Below are 18,773 nucleotides of genomic sequence, written 5' to 3' on the forward strand. Positions count from 1 at the left end.
CAGAATTTGTTCATCAAACAAACAATTTGTATTTTTATGAGATTTCTATTATTACGTTAATAAAATAGTTTATTTTGAAATAATCAACCCGTTTTTGGTCATTCCTAGCTTATTCCAACTTGGAGGGAAGAAATCTTCTTCGATCATTTGGTATTTGACCTGAAAAAAAACATTTCTTCCGAGAAAAACACAAGAAAAACGGATTACGGTATCTTCTGTTTCTTGGATATCACGATAGTAGACGTTTGATTGATTCTTCGAGAGATATCCGATCCACCAACCGAACGTAGAAGATGGAGCTGAAACCTGACCACTCGCCAGATGTCACTCTAATCGTTAACAGTTCTAGTTCAACAGACTTCCATAGAATGTAACAATGTTATAAATCTACTTTCTCACCTGTTATTAACACGGAATCACAATGAACTTGGGAAAAATAGAGATCCTTGATTGCATCTGTCTTCGTTGTCTCCATTACTTTAACATCACTTTTATAGTCCAAATGCTCTGCAATTTCCTTCCGAACCCAGATCGGATCATTGCTGAATATAAAGACCAATCCAGAATCTGCAAAATTAAGTACGCATTTCCCATGAATCAGTTGTATTACGAAGAGTGTATAAGTGATCAATAGCATTGATTGTGAACATCTTATCAGTTCCAGCATGTTGGCCATCCGAAAGGAAATCTCCTCGTCTAACATGAACGCAGGTTCTGAATTAAACTTTTTTTTAATTTCAGAATATGTAGAATTTGTCTTACTTCCACCGAAGTTCATCTTTCCTTTTGATCAATCTCTTCAGTGAAATTTGCTCTCTTTCGGAAGGTTTCATCCAGTGTCGAATAGAATTTTCTATTGAGGAAAAATATTTGAAACTCTGAAAATTTCATAGAAGAACAGGTTTCAAAGAAAAACGGGTACCTGAAAGTATCCGCCATCAATGACCAGAAACTTTGTTTGTTCACAAGAGAGAATGAATGAAAACTGATAATGACAGCATGCAGGAGAATATACATATCTTGTGGTTTCTGATATCTAAATTATCCAATTTTAGTTAAATAACACATAGCAAAATGTTCAACTAACGTCGATAGGAATTGAAATCACTCTGTTAGCAACTGATGGAATTTGATTGTTTAGAAGATCTAGATTTGAGTGAAGAACATAATCATCAGCATTGAAAATTGCAGTTCGATTCAGTTTTTGAGCCAAACCAAGTAACGAAAATACTTCAAATAGTTGATTTCCTTTAATATTTTGATCATTAAAAAAATTTACAGTTTAAAAACCATACCAATTCCACCATTGAGTACAATTGAAACCATAGGAAACATAATATATTTTCTTCCGACTACTTCATTCTGAACACTTTTGAAGTTCAATCACTACTAAAAATTTTTGATACCTTATCACAATATACTTTTGTTTTAATCTGGCTATAGTCATAGTAATGAGGCGAGAACCAATTAACGATTAAAATAACAACGAGAGTCACTGAAATTTCCCATTAACTATTGATTCAGTTGAGACACACACAAACCTATTATCACTGTATACAATTTCCTTAGTGCTGGCCATGACTTAATAACTCGAATTTGACGTCGAATCATAGTAGGCTCACAAGCCACTAAAAAGTGGAATATGCAACGAATTCAAACAAAGAAACACTTCTTTTTCGTCCGTCTCCTTGGTTTCCTTCGACACGAGAAGGAGGAAATTCACCAAAAAAGAAAATGCAAAACAGAACGAACGAGGAGGTTATCAGTTCCATTGTTATCAGCAAGTTCTGTTGTACGCTGTTAGCGTTTTCTGAAATTCCTTGGTTATTGGGTATTTTTGGAACCCTGCGCATTTTCACAAATTTTAGATATCTCTTACAGAAAACAAGATAATTTAGGTCAAAGTGCAATTATATGGTAATGCTTCTTCGCGGGTAACAGGTTCAAGTCTAGCAGATTTTCGTCCATAAACTCTTATGCGAACGAACTGTCTGTCGTCAAGCTGTCAACGGCCCGCCGCATCGTTGCAGGAAGGTGTTCACCCGTCAGCACCTCTTCAGCCGACATCTAGCAGTTATCTGCCAGCCCCCCTTTGCCTGTGGCTTCCGTAGCGCAGTAGGCAGCCTCATAATCTGAAGGTCGTGAGTTCGAGCCTCACAGGGAGCAGTCTTTTGCAAATATGTATTATCATTGAATTTAAGATTCACTTTGCTCTTTTTCTTTCGGTCTCCGAGTTTTCCATTTCAAAATGTGAAATAACGCATTTTTTATTTTAGAGATTAGTTTTAATATCCGATTCCTATGGAAAGGTGCAGTTTGAAATAAGTTATTTAAGCCCATAACCGTAACAAAAGATGCCAAAAAGTTTTTTTTATGTATCGTAATCGGTCAGGACGGTACTTTATGGGTTCAAAACAACAAAAAACTACCATGTTTCAGCTGTAGAGACTACTATATGTTGATAGTTTCTATTAGTTAATAGACGGTTGTTCATGTAGATTTTCATTTATCTACAAGACTCTTTACATGTAAAAACGACACAATTATTGAAGAGAGGTAGGGAGGGTTCCAGCGAAATCCTTTAATTTCGACAACGAATTTTCGATATCTAAAAAGAAGCAGCTTAAAAATAAGATTCTCGAACTTTTATGAAAATACACACCATTTTTGAATTGGCTCATCATATTTCCATTCATCGATACATCATAAACTTGAGAATCACTTTCGAAAGTCACTGAAGTTGCAGAAGAATCAAGAACCGTAGCATGGGGCTCTGAAAATTATATTTAAGAAAATAGATCAAAGCTCAAGAAGCTCCTACCTCTGTGAACCGAGTTTTTGACTTTCTCCATCAATTCATTTTTGTAAACTTCATAAACTTTTCGAAGTTGTTTTCCATGTTCTGTAGGCAGTCCGAGTTGAACAATCTCTTTTTCAAGATCCTCTAATGGACAGTCATATCCAGCTGGTTTCAGAAGAAACCAATCCCCGATCAAAACGAGATTTGAGTGGTTGACTGTGTCTGAAATCCGTCTCTCTTATATAATTAATCCGAAAGAAAACTCACGGATTTTCTCTGAAGTATTCGACAGCACCGTATCATCATTGTCATGGAGAATCAGATGAGCAGCTCGCGTGCAGAGTTGCTTGAATTTCAGAACTGTCTGGAAAAAAGCGAAGGTTAAAAATTTTAACTTTTGAAACTTCTTTAGACTCACCATATTTGAAAAATTTGTGCAGATTTCTTCAAGAAGCCACGATGGACATTCCATATTGCCAAGGAAATGGTACTTCTGGAATAATATCAATTGTTGGATTCCAAAGAAAATGTACGAGATTCTTACCATTTTCGAATATTTCGAATTGAAAGTGAACGAAAGAAAACTAAGACGATAGGAGGATGCGAGATAATAGAAAAGGTGAAAGAGGGAGACGCAGATGGAACACGAAGAGATGTTTATTTGCCGCCAAAAGTAGAGGAAAGTAGAAAAAATGAAATCTGAAATTAGATGCGATTGAGGAAGAAGGGTGTGGGATTATATAGGAGAATCGGAGCAGTCGGGCGAAAAGAAGAAAGTTGAAATATTACAATTAATAAATCAGCCATACAGTATTGTCCTATGTATTCAAGGCTCCCATTAGAAGAGTGACGTTAATTTTTGACAACTACCCAAAGTTTTTGAAGCGAAAAAAAGTTGGGTCAAAGAAGTTTATCTAGAACACAGTTAACTATGTCAGGTAAAGCGCGGTTGCCGAAAAGCGGACGAACGGCGGGCCGTCGGCGGCTGAAGATTTAAGAATGGTTAAACCTTGTGCACTTAAGAAAATTCTGACATTTTTGACAGAAAGTATGAAATCCAAATATTAGTTGTTAAACTATAGTAAAATTACTACGTTTCTGAGTAAAATGTTTTTTTTAAACTAAAAAGTCCATCAAATCGAACAACTTTCAAAATTTATATTACTTAATGATATGTTTTTTTCTGATTATGATCCAATTACTAATGTTTTTTTATACTTTTTGTCATAATTTTTTCTATTTTCTTAAAAACGCAAGTTATATTTCAAATCTCCTATTCTATTCTAGCTTTTTTGCGGGTTCTCATCACCAAATCTGATACATATTTCAAGAAGTTTTTTTTTAAATCTTATTTTCTGGAACATGAAAACAATGTATTAAGTTTCAGAGAGCAAATAAACAAAGTTTCCTGTAGATCAACAAAGATTGAAACCTATTTTTGATCTACTTAAATTTTGAAGTCCGCGAATCGAATGAAACGGAACAGAGTAGATCCCATCCAAATTGTCTTTTTATCACCAATTAATTTTGAAGAATCTCTATCTGGTCCATAAAAGATTCAAAAACATACTCCTCGCAGCCTTTTTTCCACTTTCCTATTTCTTTCTTTTCTTTTCCCTCTCCTTTTTTCGTACTGTCTTCTCTTCCTCTTCTTCTTCTTCTTCTTCTTCTTCTTCTTCTTCTTCTTCTTCTTCTTCCATGGACGCGGACTAGATTCTCCCGTACGCTCTCTCTCTTTCCCCTACCCAACGAAAACTTCCCGCGAACACATTTCCTTTGAATCTGGCCTAAATATTGTTTTTTAACCGTCTTCCTTCTTTCCTTTTCTTTGCTTTTCTTTGTGAAATTTTCAATGAAAATTTTCAGAATAATGGGGAAGAAGAATAAGTCGAATGGAGGAGGAAATACTAACAACACCCCAACTAAAACCCCATCAAAACCCCCAGTAAAATTCAATGATAAATGGGCAAGTATTGAGAATGGAGAAGCTAAAAGTGCATCTGTTTCTCACTACAAGGAGCCATCGAAAGAACCAAAATTTGTTCACCCAGCCAAGCTGGCAAAAGAGAAGAAGATTTTCGATGGATTAGATATTCCAGAAAGAGTTTTAGCCCATGGAAAAGTTGTGGAACAAAATGGAGGAAAAAAGAGAAGACATCGGGAAATTTCTCCAAAAATGGAAGCCAAAAAGCCCAAAGTGGAGTCGAAGTCAAAGGATGGAGTTGCTGCCAAGAAGGCGCATAAACGTGAGTTTAAAAGACAATGGATAGCCACAATTTGAACTTTCAAATGCTTTCAGATTTCACTGTATCTTCTGAAGTTGTTCAATCCACGTACTTTTTCGAGGAGCCAGATAATGGCAATGAAGTCACTTTGGTCTCAAATGGAAAGGAGACCACAATCGAAAAGACTGTTATTCTCGACGAAGAAGTAGAGGATGAGGAGATCGATGAGGAAGAGTTTGAGGATGAAGAAGAAGTAGAAGATGAGGAAGGAATGGATGAAGATGAGACTGAAATCGATGAGAGTGAGATGATTGTCGATCCAAAAGATATCGAGAGATGCATCGAATTTGAAGATGTTGACGATGAAGATGAAATGGAAGATGAGGAAGAGTTTGAGGATGAAGAAGAGGTAGAGGACGAAGAAGTAGATGATGAGGAGGAAGAAGAAGTAGCTGATGAAGAACGAGGAGAAGAACAAGAGGACGAACAAGAGGAAGAGGAAGAGGTTAGCGATGAGGAATCAGTGGTTTCTGAAATGGATGCGGATTCTGATGACGAGGGATTCATTGCTGGAAAGGATCGTGAAGCTCATGTGATCTCCAAGGACAAGGCTGCTCGAACATTTGCAGCGAAACCAGTCGACTTTGACGCTTTCCCATTCAATGATCAGGATTCTGTCGTCACTGCTTCACGTGCTTTCGGATTCATGGTCTCTCCATGTGATGTTCAAACATTCTTTGAGTGAGTTTCGGAATGTTTTCAGCTTTGAATGACCCTTTTATTTCAGCAAATTCTATCAATCGAACGTTCTCGTTGTTCACCGTAAAACTCCCGCCTACTACGGTAATCTATTCTCAACTACCCGTTTTTCTGAGCTTTTGGAGAAACATTATTTGGAATATAACATGAATATTAACATTGCTCAATATAAGGATGGAATTAGAACTACTTTAAATGGAAAAGGACGTGTTTATCCACAAATTGTTAAGCAACATCTTCATGTGAGAATAGCATTTCCCTACCAGAATCAATTACTAATTTTCAGAATTTGTGCTCTGTTCAACTTGTCAACCCACAAACTTTCGACGATCGCATCTGGTACCTTTGTGAGATTCTTCAAGAACAGTTTGGTTGTTTCGTAGGTGCGAATACCTACTTGACACCAGCCGGATCATCTGGATTTGCTCCACACTGGGACGAGATAGACGCATTCTTATTGCAAGTGGAAGGACGTAAATATTGGAGAGTATGGGCTCCAGAATCCGCTGAAGAAGAGTTACCATTGGAATCGAGTGGAAACTTCACTGAAGATGATATGAAGGGAAAAGAGCCAGTATTCGAGGGATGGATTGAACAAGGAGACATGATTTACATTCCACGTGGATATACTCATCAGGCAAGAACCGATAAAAAAGTGCATTCTCTGCATGTCACTGTTTCTACCGGAAGACAATGGAGTTTTGCAAATTTGATGGAGAAAGTAATCCCGGAAGCTGTTGGTGCTTTGACAGAGGAAAGACACAAACTACGTCGTGGATTGCCCATTGGACTTTTTGATATGGGAGGAGTCGTCGATTTGGATTATTCACAGGAGGAGCATTTCACTGAAAAGTTCAAGATTGTGGTGGATAGACATATGAGCAGACTTCGCAATTTGGTTGCTGATCATCTTCTTGATAGTTCTGTGGATAGTATGACAAAAGAGTTCATGAAGCAAGCATTGCCACCAATTCTCACTGACAGTAAGTACCTGCGGAAGAGTATATTTGAATTCTAAAGTTGCTCATTTTCAGAGGAAAAGAAAAGAAGTGTGATTGGGTTATCGACTAACTTGCTCGGAGATGATCTCATTGATTTCTGTGCCAACACGAAAGTGAAATTTATCAGAAAACACACTCAACGTCTTCTGATGGAAAGTGAAGATTCGTGTTTTATCAGTCACCGTATGAACAATTCTCGTCTTTTCGAAGGACGCCCAGAGACTCTCGTCGATTTTCCTTCCACTGGAATCGACACGTATCGTGTTCTTTGGAATGCGTATCCAGAATGGAGAACTTTGGATGAGATTTTCTCTTGTAGAGAAACGAAATCAAATACCAGAAAGGAGAAGTTGGCTGCCATTCAAATTCTATTTCAAATGGGAGTTCTTCTGGTTAAAAACCCTAAATAATTTATTTTTGTTTCCAATATTTGTTCCTGTTTTATTTTGTTGTCCTGTCTTATCACTATTCAAACCCAAACTAACCAACTTACAAATTGAAAGTTATATAGTTAGACCCTTTGAATTAGAACTCCTGTTGTGTTTTTTTCCTGTTTCATATTTTTTGATTTTGAATGAAAACTGTTTTTTTTCTATCCAAATATTTATTGAAGTTTCTAAAAAAAATATCATTGTGGAAAAATAATGAGATCTGGTCTAATTTTTGGTTAAACGGCTGGCATATGTGAGATATCAGGAAGAAGTCTGGAATCAAAAAATATGTGCAAAATAAGTTATTGCTTTGAAAAATAAATATAAGAACATATCCGAAGAATATAGAAGCAAATCTCAAAATATCAGAAAAAAGTTATTGTTTCAAAAGTTTGGAATACGGAAAACATGATTGAACGAGAAGACGTGTATCACATTCAACAGGATGCGGAACCAATTCATTGTCTGAATCCGAGGTCTGGAGCGCCGGCCACTGAGCGAAAGCTGCTTAGGACGGTTCGAGATGAGGCCGCCTGGAAGTTCAGAGTATCTTAAACTGAAAGAATGAAATGGAATACCTGAATCTGACGAAGTGGTTTCATCGGGACCTTGTCCGAGAATTCCTCGTCGTATCGGCCAGCCCGGACCTCGCGAAGTTTGTCGAGCTGAAATTCGATATTTTCATATTTACATCTTTTCTAATATCTGTACCTGATGAGAGCTGATTGGGAGAGCTGCTCTAATGACGATCCAATTGACAGTTTCACGGAATGGATCAGTAGTCTCCGATCCTTCGTACATCCAGAATTCTTTTGTCTTCTCGGCGACAGGGAAGAAGGTTTGGAAGTCAAATGAGCACAATTTGCACTCACTTCCCTTATAGATAATCTGTGGGAGCAGATTGATGAAAGGGGAGAAAACTGGGTTGTCATCGTGAGACTCCTAGAATATGGAAATTCGTTTTCTAAATAGGATTGGATGATTACTTACATTCAAGAATACAGCGATCGCAATAACACCATTTGGTTGCTTGAGAGCGTCGGCCATGGTTGCGAAACGAGTGTTTCGATGGATGAGATGCATTTCTCCAGCATATCCAACACCTCCAATTGTGTGCTCGGATCCATTCATTGGTTCTGTAGCCCAATGGAAGTTGACTGCATCCAGATGATATTGCTCTTCAGCGAGGAAAGAGATGGCCAATTCACTGCTGTTTCCCTCTCTCAACAACCAAACCGAGTTTCCGTCGTTCCCAGCTTTGAACTCTCCTGTCGATTCGTATGCAACTCTGTAATTTCTCAGTTTTAACTTGTTTATTCTCACCCACACAGTACTCGAAATGTGCATTCTGAAGGTGTTCTCCAAATGCAGTGATGACTGGAACAATGTCAATCGGAGACTGACTTCTTCCCAAAGACGGAACATTCAGAACCTTTCCCAACGAATCCAATTTGACCTTGGTCAGTCCTGACTTGAATGCACTTTCCACAAGTTTTGGTGCCTCTTTCAGTTGATTCAAAGATCCAGCAATCGACGGAGCAGCAGCTTCGGCCTTCTGTTTCAACTGGGCGAACCCTCCTTGTAATTGACTCAAAAACGCCATGATGGAGATGAAGAAGGAGAAACTTTGGCCTTCTGAAGTATATTACAATAAGGAAAAAGCCAAGAAACAGAGAAGAATGAAATGGAAGGGATAGGTATTGGCGGCAGGAGAACATGGAGACAAGAAAATGGAGCTATTGAATAGAAAGGAAAAGGAAAGGAGCAATGAATGAAGGATTTATTATATACAAAACGATATTTATGAAAAATTGAAAGATGGAGAAGACATTCGACGCTTCTTCGCTTTCACACATAACCTAAAAGAGAATGAAAAGGTCAACAGAAAGTTGACGTCATCCGAGAAGACATCTTTTGAAAAGGAAGAAACCCGATGAGCCATACTTAATGAAGAAAAGAATATCAGAAGGCTTATGGAAGCTCTTCTTCTTCTTCTTCTTTGTTCTACTGCTCTCCACAATTAAAATTAGACGCTCATTTGTTATTCAACAACGCATTTCACACATAGACAACCGGCCATTATTTGAAGCAGAAGAAGAGAAAATAGCCGAAAGAAAAAGTAGTAGCCAGACAAAGTTTTTCGAAGCCAACTACCAGATGAATTGGAGAAGAATCGAGGGGCGAAAGAATCAGAAAACAGAAAAGGAGCAAAGGAAAAGAAGACGATAAAATGTGGCGAAAACAATCTATTCGAGGTTTATTTGGGAAATTGAAAATTCGTATCAGAGACAATACGATTCCTATTTTCATCGGAAATGGAATTCATTGTAGAGCCTATTATGTGCGTATGCAAGAAAAAACGGAGCTGCGGAAGAGGAATCCGGTGTCCATGGCCTCGGCCGAACTACCGTAGTCAGTTTTCAACACAAAAGTTGTCAAAAACAATAGTAATCGAGAAAAAAAGGCTGAAAATTTTAGATTACAGTAGTTGTCGTTGTGGGACCTTCGGCCAATGGCGTTTCTTTTCCACAGCATCAATTTTTGTATTTTTTTTGAAAGGGAATGCGTGTCAGCTGATGGCTTTGAAATTCCAACGTCATCTGACAAAACATGCAATCATAATCCTCAATTCTTGAAAAATCTGGTCTTCTTGGAAACGGATTTGGAAATTTTTTGGTTTGGTGAAGAAAACCCAACTTTCAACGTCTCAGTAAGCTTCAAATTTCGAAGTTTCCGGTCGACCGAGATGGAAGAAATGGAATGTTATTTGAGTAGTGGCGGAACGCAGAACCATAAATAATGTGTGTGTGGCTCAAGAACCTAGCAGAGAAAGTTGAAAGTATCAAAGAGCTCAACGGAGCAACAGACGGCGTGGGGGAGCAGCAACAAGACCCAAAAAGTCGATAGAGTCGCGTGCCTTCTCAAGTAGAAAACGACGAAGAAAAAGAAGAAGAAGAAGAAGAAGACCACTGGCGCGCACATTCTTCGTTTGTAGCAGTAGTCTAGGGGGCTCCGTTTTCGATAATTCTTCTAGATTTTTCTTCTCTTTTCCTCTTCTTTTCAAGACATACATACACAACAAGCAGTATGCACACTCACAATTATTCTGGGTGAAAAAAGACGAGAAAAATGGAAAAATGAGATGAATCCGCGAGGAGATCATACATAGGCTAATGGGATGAATTCGACACCGACGAGCGGGAGGATGCGGGGAATCGTTGGGATTTTGCAGAGGAAAAAAACAGAGGAAATTGAATGGTAGAAAGAATTTTTCTTTTGATGCAAAAGATAGATTGAAAAGGAAATTAAGACATTTTTCACCCGATGGAATCAAATGTGAAAGAGAAAAAAGTAAAACTATCCTTGCAGTCTAATGAGTGAGAAAGTATTCCATTGTCATGAAACCGTTATGCTCCCCGACTTTAAAAAACTCAGACTTGAAAAAAGAACATGTGCTTGAACTTTGCGATTTGGTATCGAACAGGAGCAACGAAACATTTCCGAAGTGTAAATCTTCATAATTTCAAAAACATTTGTACATTTCAGAGAGGGATTCTAGAAAAAACCTATTCCCGCCTATCCAATCCATTAACTTTGCGCTTAATTATCTCGATACCTGTCAAGAATATCAAAAATTTGCCAACTGATAAAATGTTGAGATTATTATGATAAACATTTTGTCAGTTGATCACTTTTTGATATCACTATTATAGAACGAGACCCCTAACTTTCAACTTCGAGCCGATAAATCTCATTTCCTGTAAAAGATATGAAAAATGATCAACTGACAAAATGTTAATCATATTATCAAAAATATTTTATCAGTTGACACATTTTTGATATCTTTAACAGAAATCGTGATAATTGAGCTCAAAGTTGACGGTTTGGGAGAGCTTATTTGAGGAATACGCTATCACTATATATACTGGAATTTGCAGTCCATTTTTGGAATTTCTAATTTTATTTGCAAAAAACCCATAACAGTCACTAATGGTAATATTTTTAATCGGCTAATAGAGATTCAAAAATGTCAAAATTTTAAATTCAAACTCTTGACTCTCCCATAGATTTATACAAAAACTGACAGGTTCTTCCAACAGACACATCTTTCAATCTTTCAAAACTACAAAACTATACAAAAGTGAAAGAAAACTTTGTGATCTTTTTTCGAAAAGTGAGTTTGTGCCCTCCGGGAAACTGAAAAAAAACAAAAAAGTGTTCATAAATTGTTGATGAAGAAAACGAAAAAGGCAAGCACCTTCTTTTTTGGATTTGAATTTGAAAAGTCTAAAAAATGTGTGGGGTTAGAAAAGAGTTTGGTGAGAAATTGATGGTATTGGGCCCATGAGAATAAAATAAAAAGAAAAAAAAGGAATAGAATAAATAGGAAAAAGGGAAATATTTTTGGGGTTGGAAGGGGAGGGAAATGGAAGCTTTTCTCTGCCGGAAAGTGGGATGCGCCACAAAATGCCAGAAATTCAATCACTCTCTTCTTCTTTTTTCTTTCTGTTTCGGTCCCTTTTGCCATTTTCCAAAATGGAATCAACTCGTTTTGGTGTTTTCATTTCTCCATTTCGTTTTGTCTACAAAAAAAGAGATTTGAAAACAATTTATTCGAAAATTAAGTTGCGTATGAATAACATATAAGGCAAGTTGAGGTAGAACGGAAAGTGGAAAACGGAGAAAAAATAAGTGGGAGAAAAAAGAGAAAAAAGAAAAGTGACACCCGTTAGATATAAGAATATTTACATAAAAAATGAGCAGAAACACCGGAGACAAAATAATAACAATGACTAGAATAGCGAAGAATAATTATACTATAAATGATCATATTTGTGGATTATAAGCATGTAATGTTGGTCCACCTTTAACAGTGGATATATGTGCTTTTTGACTTCGTTTTTTCCTTCGACAATAGAAACAATAGACGACACAAAGTGTTACATTGAGTCCGAAACAAATTGCAGCAACTCCGATTGCAACGGCAAGGAACCAGAAAGGAGAAAGGACTGCACGGAATTCAGGAATGTATGAAGATTTAGTTGTTGTTGTTGGAATTGTCGTCGTTTCATTCTGAAAAAAAGAAGGATATAAAATGTATCTTACAAAGTTGGTTTAAACTGTAGTAAAGGTTTTCTGAGAAGTATAGAAAAGCTACACCCAATAGAAAAGTGTGATCTCGATATTCAAAACTAACTTTTACAGAAATTAATAGTTCCCCTTTCATGAATGGCAATGTTGCTGAAACTCAGATGGATACTTTCTACACAATGAAAGGACCAAATACTAAACTTACAACTTTAAGCCAATATATCTCATTTCCTGTAAAAGATATGCTCACTGACCAAATATATTTGATATTATGATAAACATTTTGTCAGTCAACCACTTTTTGTTACCTTTTACAGGAAATGAGGTAAATTGACTCGAAATTGATAGTGTGGGAGCTCTTCAATTACATATACACTGGAAACTTTGGCATTCTATTAGAATGTTTACGGTATATTCGGTAATCGTCCTGAATAACTTGAATCTTTACTCAAAATCGTTTTATTCATGTATCCCAAATCTTCCTAATCCTTTTCATTCCTTTCATTAGGTATATCCAATTAAGCCTGACAAGACATTTCTTATATGTTCATTATGTTATTGTAGCCTTCTTTCCGCCCCTCATACTAAATCTTCATATATAATCCCAAAATGATTATAACCCAGCATGTCTCCTACTAATAAAACCATCGGGCTCTCAAGAGAGAAGGGCGGGGGTATATCTACCTTCATTCCCCTTCTTCAATTTCTCTTTCAACCTCTTCTATACACTTCTCATTACATTTCGTCCAGGGCCATATGCATATACAAAAAATTTGGGGCATTTCGCTTTTACTCGAGTAGGCGAACCGCCCATGTAAATAATTCATGGTTCGTGAAATGGCAATGCTATCTTGACGAGATATTTGTATATATTCGAGGGAAGAAAAACGGAAATTGGTTGAAGAAAGGAAAAATAACTCACTCTGATACGATGGATGAGAACGGATAATACTCCGGAAGAATTGAGGGTTGAGGGTCCATTGAATTGACATGTTGGGTTACACGAAACGAGAAGACAATTGGCATCATCGAACTCTGTCGACGTTATTCCTTCGAATGTCACTCCATCACAATCTGGAAAAACTCTTCTAATTGGTCGTTTGTGTCTGTTTATCGTGGATTTAGCTTTATTGCTTTATTTTCTTTTTTGCTTTATTTTCTGGAAATCAAATTTTGTACGAAATTGGATATGAACATAAATTCAGCTCTTTCTTCCACAAAGAATTATTCAGAAGCAGCATTAAATTCTTAAAGTTTCCAGTTTACCGTAAACACCCTAAAAGAACGCCAGCCCGCAAACCGTCAGCTTTGATCCCGTATATCTCACTTCCAGTAAAAGATATCAAAAAGTGGTCAATTGTAAAAATGTTTATCATAATATCAACCATATTTTTTTAGTTTTTAGTTGATCACATTTTGATAGCTTTCACAGGCACTGAATTAAATAGCCCCATAGTTCAAAGTAAGGGGTTGCGTTCCATTAGAGTGTTCAAGTCACGACGGATGGGTAAAAACGGTTTATCGGAAACCCCATTTTGAGTTTCAGATTTTCATTCTTATTGAAATGTATAAGTAGATCTGATAATTTTGAATTTTTCAAGAACTGAAAAATCTTTTCAATTGCTGAATAAAGGTTTTCTATCATTTTTTAAAATTTCGAAGAATATTGTGTTTATTAATCTAATTCAACCTTATTGTCTACGGAAACTGTCGTATCTCATCATATTCTTTCCTTATTTTCTATTTACTCGACTTCTTTTCCCGGCTCACTGCTCTTCTTTCCTTCCGTTTCTCTTTTCCCTATTTCTCCATTATTTTCATAAGATCTCCATAGAAACGGAAATAAAAGGACAACAGGGTGTTCACCTACTCTTTTATTATTCTTCCCGAAGAAGAAGGTGTCTCTGTTTCCGGCTGTTGTTCTGCTCAGGATCACAGGGAGCTCACAGGGAGGCGAGAGAATCGGTTTAGCCGACGATAAAACAAACGATTGTATGACACGCGGATTAAACGCGACACTGTCTTCTTCTTCTTCGAGCGGAGAGACTGGGAGCACAGCTCTGAGCATTTTCCCGCGCGGAACGATTCGACTGGTAGTTTCGAGTCGGCAAACAACTCGAAAAGCTCTCGCTATTCGCATTGGAAAGAGCAACAAGGTGATCCTCTTCTGCTGATACATTTGTCATTTTGGAGAGAGTATCCGAAAAATATGGATAACTGACATAACCGGGAAGGGTTTTTTTTTCGGAGGAACATGACAGAGATAGGGAGAGAACACTTATCATTAAGAAGTGAGAACTAGTGGACACTCGAAAGTCCAGAAATCATTCTTAATCTCATTATTTTACAAATAATTAGAGAGACCATCCTTTACACTTTCGAAACTGAAGAAGTGGTACATTTGAAAGTTTTAATCGAGCCCATCTAAAATTTCTGGATCAACTATCCTTTCTTGGTTAGAACTCAAACTATAATATTCATGAAGGATCCATCTAAGTATGTGATATCCTTTTCTATTACTCTAGAAATGAGTTTTCATTTGAGACATTAAGGCATTATTCGCTTTGACAGGGCATTTATGATTTGTAGTTTTTGTTGCAACTTGTAAATAGATAATCAGATTAAAGTGGTTGTAAATACTTTTGAATAGTTTCTTCTAGGAAATAACTTTTAATAAATGTTTACAAAAGATAAAAACTCACTTGGTATTGAACAACAAACATCTAGACACTGCTTCATGTCAGTTGTCGTTTGGGAGGATACGGTAATCGCTCCTTGTCCGAATCTTTTTTCGTTGAAAATCTCAAGATGTCCACAAAAGACATCAACTCCGCAGGATGACTTAGTTAGTAGCAAAAAATTAAAAAAGAGAAGAAGGTGTTGCATGGCGAAGAGCTGGAGAGATCTCCAAACGAGAGCTGCACGTATTAGGGAAGCAGGTGAGACGAAGAGGGCGGAGAAAGGAGAACGAGGAGGAAAAGAGAGAGGGAGAAAGGCTTTCTCTGCGGTTATGTACATGTATTTGAGGAGAAAAAGAAGAGGCGATCAAGGGAGGTCGTCGAAACTCATGTTTGTTTTCACAAGACACTGAAACCGCACCGCCCACCGATATATTGCTCTCAATGATAAAACAAAATGATATGAGGCTCTTATCAGAGACATGTGTGGGATACGCAAAAAGTTATAAGGTTCGAATTCGAAGAGGTGTGGAGAATAGAGAAAATTACAAATGCGCTGTTAAAACTCTTCATCGTGAGAATGAAACTGGGAATTTTATTTTCAGATTATTCGACCGTATCAGCAAACTTGCAACATACCAGAGATGTCAGGATTCCGTGCTTTTTTTCATTCCGGATTCCGGATTCCAGATTCCGTCAAAAATTTTTGTCCGGATTCCGAGAAAAATTTTTATTCCGGATTTTAAGAAAATTGGTAAAGTCGCAGAATAATATCTGAAAAATCGTATCGACGCAAGAAAAATATCTGAAAAATCGTATCGACGCAAGTCGACACAGAGTCGACTTGTGTTCTTGGCTTGGAAAAATTGAATGCCCCCCCCCGTTTTAGAAATGCCGTCTGTAAAAAAGGATCCTCTTCAAAATGTTTTTTGGAATTCAAAGACTCCGTACGTTTTCAGTAAAAAATATTCGGGAAATTACACAAGTTGATAGATATTTGTTTAAAAACTTTTTTTTGAAACAAAATTGATCAATTTTGGTGAAATTGATAGCTTTTCATGAATTTTGAGCAAAAAATCGTCGAATTTTCAATAAAAAATTACGGAAAAAATAACCGGAAAAATAGAAAGGAGAAAACACCCCCTCTAATTGGAGGGTTCCTGCAATAGAAGGGCCAGTAGGAGATACCTTGGAACAATAAAAGGGTCGGCCCTTCTAATACGGGTTTTACAGTATATAAATATCTGAGATCATATTCAACAAATTTCAACAAATTTGTAAAAAAATTCCAAAATTTCTGACTTTCCAACTTTTCAGGATTCCAAATTTCGGAGTTTCTAAATTTTCGAAATTTGAATTTTCGAAAATTTTTTGAATTTCCAATTTTTCAGGTTCTCAAATTCTCGATTTTCTGAACTTCAGAAATTCATGGCCTGAATCTGAACAAAAAGTCGGACCCCGAAAAAAGGGACTAATTTGTACTTTTTTGCATGATTATGGGTATTAAAAGCAGGAGTTGTTCAGTCGGTTCAGAATCTCTCAATTTTTAGGTCTCTGAATTTCGGTTTCGAATTTAGGTTTCGAATTTCGGACTTCCGGTTTTCTGAGATTTTCAAGTCAAAAACTTCAAAATATCTGATTTCCTGGATTTCCAAAAAATGGGAAAGCAAGGCATTCGGTAATTCAGAAAGTAGCGAATTCGAAGAGTGAATTTGAATTTTCGGAGACTAGACATTTCAGTAAAAACCAGAGAAATCTTTGTGACTTCGGAAATTCGAAATTTTTGAATTTAAAAATTGGATTGTAAGATACAGTAAGCGGAAGCCAGGAGGTTGAGCCCCCGATAGGGGCTGTAAACCGACTGGTATTTGTTAATTTGCAATGAGCTCATCGAGAACTTGTTTTTAAAAACAGACGCGCACCTTGAGATTACTGTAGTCTTTAAAGGCGCATGTGAGTCATAGTTTTGGTCTCGCTGCGCTTGCTCATACCAAATCTGCCGAATACGATACTCGTATTTTAGCCTACAAAAAAGATTCCTACTCTTTAAAATAACATCACTCGATATTTACGATGTCGCTAGTTCCGAAAGATTATCTAACCGACGTTTCAATCCGAGATACTAAACTAGCAGTCAAAGCATGTTGTTCGATTTGTATGGAAGAGTTCGGTAAGAGTTATTATCAAAAAACTTCAAATTAAAAGATTTCTTTCCGAAAGGCAGGTTTTTTATTTCAGACTCGAACATTCACCTCCCAAAAGTGTTGAAATGCGGTCATACATTCTGTAGAAGCTGTCTGGATAAAGCAATTTCGTCGGTGTTAGTTTCCAAACCAGAAAGCCGTATCTATACCGATAAAACTATGTTTCAGTCAAGTTTCGCATTATGGCGGTGGAGATGTTAACACTTTGTTCTTCTGTCCGCTCTGCCGTGTTTGTTTTTTAATCACTTTGATAATTTCAATTTTAAATGTTCAGAGATCAGAGGAAATTCCGAATACGGGAGCATCGGACTTTCCAAACAATCATCAGTTGCTCGGTATGTTACCACAACGAAGCAATTCAACCTCTGTTTTTTCAGATGTAGTCGCATCAAATGATTCTCGCTTCTTGACGTGCAACGTCTGCAAAATGACTGGATCTGAGTCTACTTTCCATATTTGTCGTGAATGCACTCTGTCCGAAAAAGACTACGACATTCAAAAAATTATTGGCAATGAAGAAGTAGGTTCACGATATTGTTGCCTTTCCCAGTTTCTCATTTCCAGCCACCGCTTCATCCAGACAATTACGCCACCTGCTCAACTTGTGTTCTCAAGCTACACAATACCCCGGGGCATACCGTAGTTGAATATGCACTAATCAGAGTAATTTCAATCTTCAAACAGAACAATATTTTAAATATTTTATTTCAGATTCACTATGATTTCACAAAGAATTTGAATAGTGTAGCATTTCTAAAGGCACGAATGGTCAAAGAATCGGCCGACGCTCGCCAGGTCCTCGGAACAATTCTTGATCGGGTTGCTCAGAACGGCAAAGAAGTTGAAGAAATGGTGGCACTGATGAAGAAAGCTAAAAGCAGCCAAGGATTGAGTTTGATTTTCAATAAGTACCAGAAAGAGATGACATCAGTATGTTGGAATCAGTATTCGGAAATTTCCCATCTGAATATGTCCTTTCAGAACATCACAATCATGGAAGTCATATCAAAAGAAGGCAAAAGGTTGAACGATATGGTCACCACAAAGTCAAATCTTCTTGAGAGAGGCAATGCAGAGATCAGTGGAGTTCACTGTTTCGCAGAACCGCCGGACATAAAAGAGATTCTCAAAATTTCGGATACTGTCCAGAATCAGCCGTCCCCAGATGAAAATATGGATATTTTAGATTCCGAGGAAGCTGAGGAAGCTGATACTCAGCCGCAAACAACCGAAGCTTCGGCCGAAGAACCAGCGTTGAGACGAAGCATTTCTCAACAAACTCTCCCAGATCATCAACAAGAATCACATGTCATTGATCTTGTTTCCAATGAAGAGAGCATCTGGAACATTCTGGGTTCAACCTGGGAAACTATCTGTTACAACATTAATCGTATTCACCAAGTTTTGAATCATGGAGCTAACATTCGTAACAGAAACAATTATAATCAAGGTGATGAGCAGTGTTTTTTCAATTTACAAACCGTTTTACAGAGGTTAACGAGATCAGTCCATACATGCTCGCAGTGCCAGTCTTTGCTCTCCTGGCAATCCTCATATATATGATCGTATTCTAACAAGATCACT

General features: G+C 37.3%; 6 protein-coding genes across 6 annotated transcripts; 2 read left to right on the forward strand and 4 right to left on the reverse strand.

Moving 5' to 3' along the window:
• Positions 1 to 69: 69 nt before the first annotated feature.
• On the reverse strand, positions 70 to 3,272 carry CBG11987 (the record flags this gene model as incomplete). The annotated part of the gene is made up of 13 exons (XM_045237307.1): positions 70 to 159; positions 208 to 299; positions 400 to 567; positions 611 to 714; positions 763 to 878; positions 923 to 1,036; positions 1,088 to 1,248; positions 1,296 to 1,362; positions 1,407 to 1,495; positions 2,663 to 2,773; positions 2,822 to 3,022; positions 3,068 to 3,164; positions 3,219 to 3,272. 13 exons carry the CDS (start codon positions 3,270 to 3,272, stop codon positions 70 to 72), a joined length of 1,464 nt encoding a protein of 487 aa, XP_045094723.1.
• Positions 3,273 to 4,670: 1,398 nt separating this feature from the next.
• Positions 4,671 to 7,195, forward strand: Cbr-jmjc-1 (the record flags this gene model as incomplete). Its single annotated transcript, XM_002646237.1, has 5 exons — positions 4,671 to 5,046; positions 5,100 to 5,766; positions 5,813 to 6,026; positions 6,071 to 6,767; positions 6,819 to 7,195. 5 exons carry the CDS (start codon positions 4,671 to 4,673, stop codon positions 7,193 to 7,195), a joined length of 2,331 nt encoding a protein of 776 aa, XP_002646283.1.
• A 479-nt stretch (positions 7,196 to 7,674) lies between these two features.
• On the reverse strand, positions 7,675 to 8,819 carry Cbr-cah-6 (the record flags this gene model as incomplete). Its single annotated transcript, XM_002646238.1, has 5 exons — positions 7,675 to 7,749; positions 7,795 to 7,881; positions 7,928 to 8,158; positions 8,207 to 8,504; positions 8,551 to 8,819. The coding sequence occupies 5 exons, from the start codon at positions 8,817 to 8,819 to the stop codon at positions 7,675 to 7,677; spliced, it is 960 nt and encodes a 319-aa protein (XP_002646284.1).
• Positions 8,820 to 12,043: 3,224 nt separating this feature from the next.
• On the reverse strand, positions 12,044 to 14,375 carry CBG11990 (the record flags this gene model as incomplete). The annotated part of the gene is made up of 3 exons (XM_002646239.2): positions 12,044 to 12,289; positions 13,230 to 13,381; positions 14,255 to 14,375. 3 exons carry the CDS (start codon positions 14,373 to 14,375, stop codon positions 12,044 to 12,046), a joined length of 519 nt encoding a protein of 172 aa, XP_002646285.2.
• A 588-nt stretch (positions 14,376 to 14,963) lies between these two features.
• On the reverse strand, positions 14,964 to 15,193 carry CBG11991 (the record flags this gene model as incomplete). Its single annotated transcript, XM_002646240.1, has 2 exons — positions 14,964 to 14,974; positions 15,010 to 15,193. 2 exons carry the CDS (start codon positions 15,191 to 15,193, stop codon positions 14,964 to 14,966), a joined length of 195 nt encoding a protein of 64 aa, XP_002646286.1.
• Positions 15,194 to 17,058: 1,865 nt separating this feature from the next.
• Positions 17,059 to 18,763, forward strand: CBG11992 (the record flags this gene model as incomplete). The annotated part of the gene is made up of 8 exons (XM_045237326.1): positions 17,059 to 17,155; positions 17,224 to 17,305; positions 17,358 to 17,418; positions 17,464 to 17,524; positions 17,567 to 17,709; positions 17,754 to 18,119; positions 18,171 to 18,639; positions 18,681 to 18,763. The coding sequence occupies 8 exons, from the start codon at positions 17,059 to 17,061 to the stop codon at positions 18,761 to 18,763; spliced, it is 1,362 nt and encodes a 453-aa protein (XP_045094724.1).
• Positions 18,764 to 18,773: the final 10 nt, after the last annotated feature.

This window comes from Caenorhabditis briggsae (genome assembly GCF_000004555.2).
Source record: "Caenorhabditis briggsae complete genome, chrI, whole genome shotgun sequence".
Lineage (NCBI taxonomy): Eukaryota > Metazoa > Nematoda > Chromadorea > Rhabditida > Rhabditidae > Caenorhabditis > Caenorhabditis briggsae.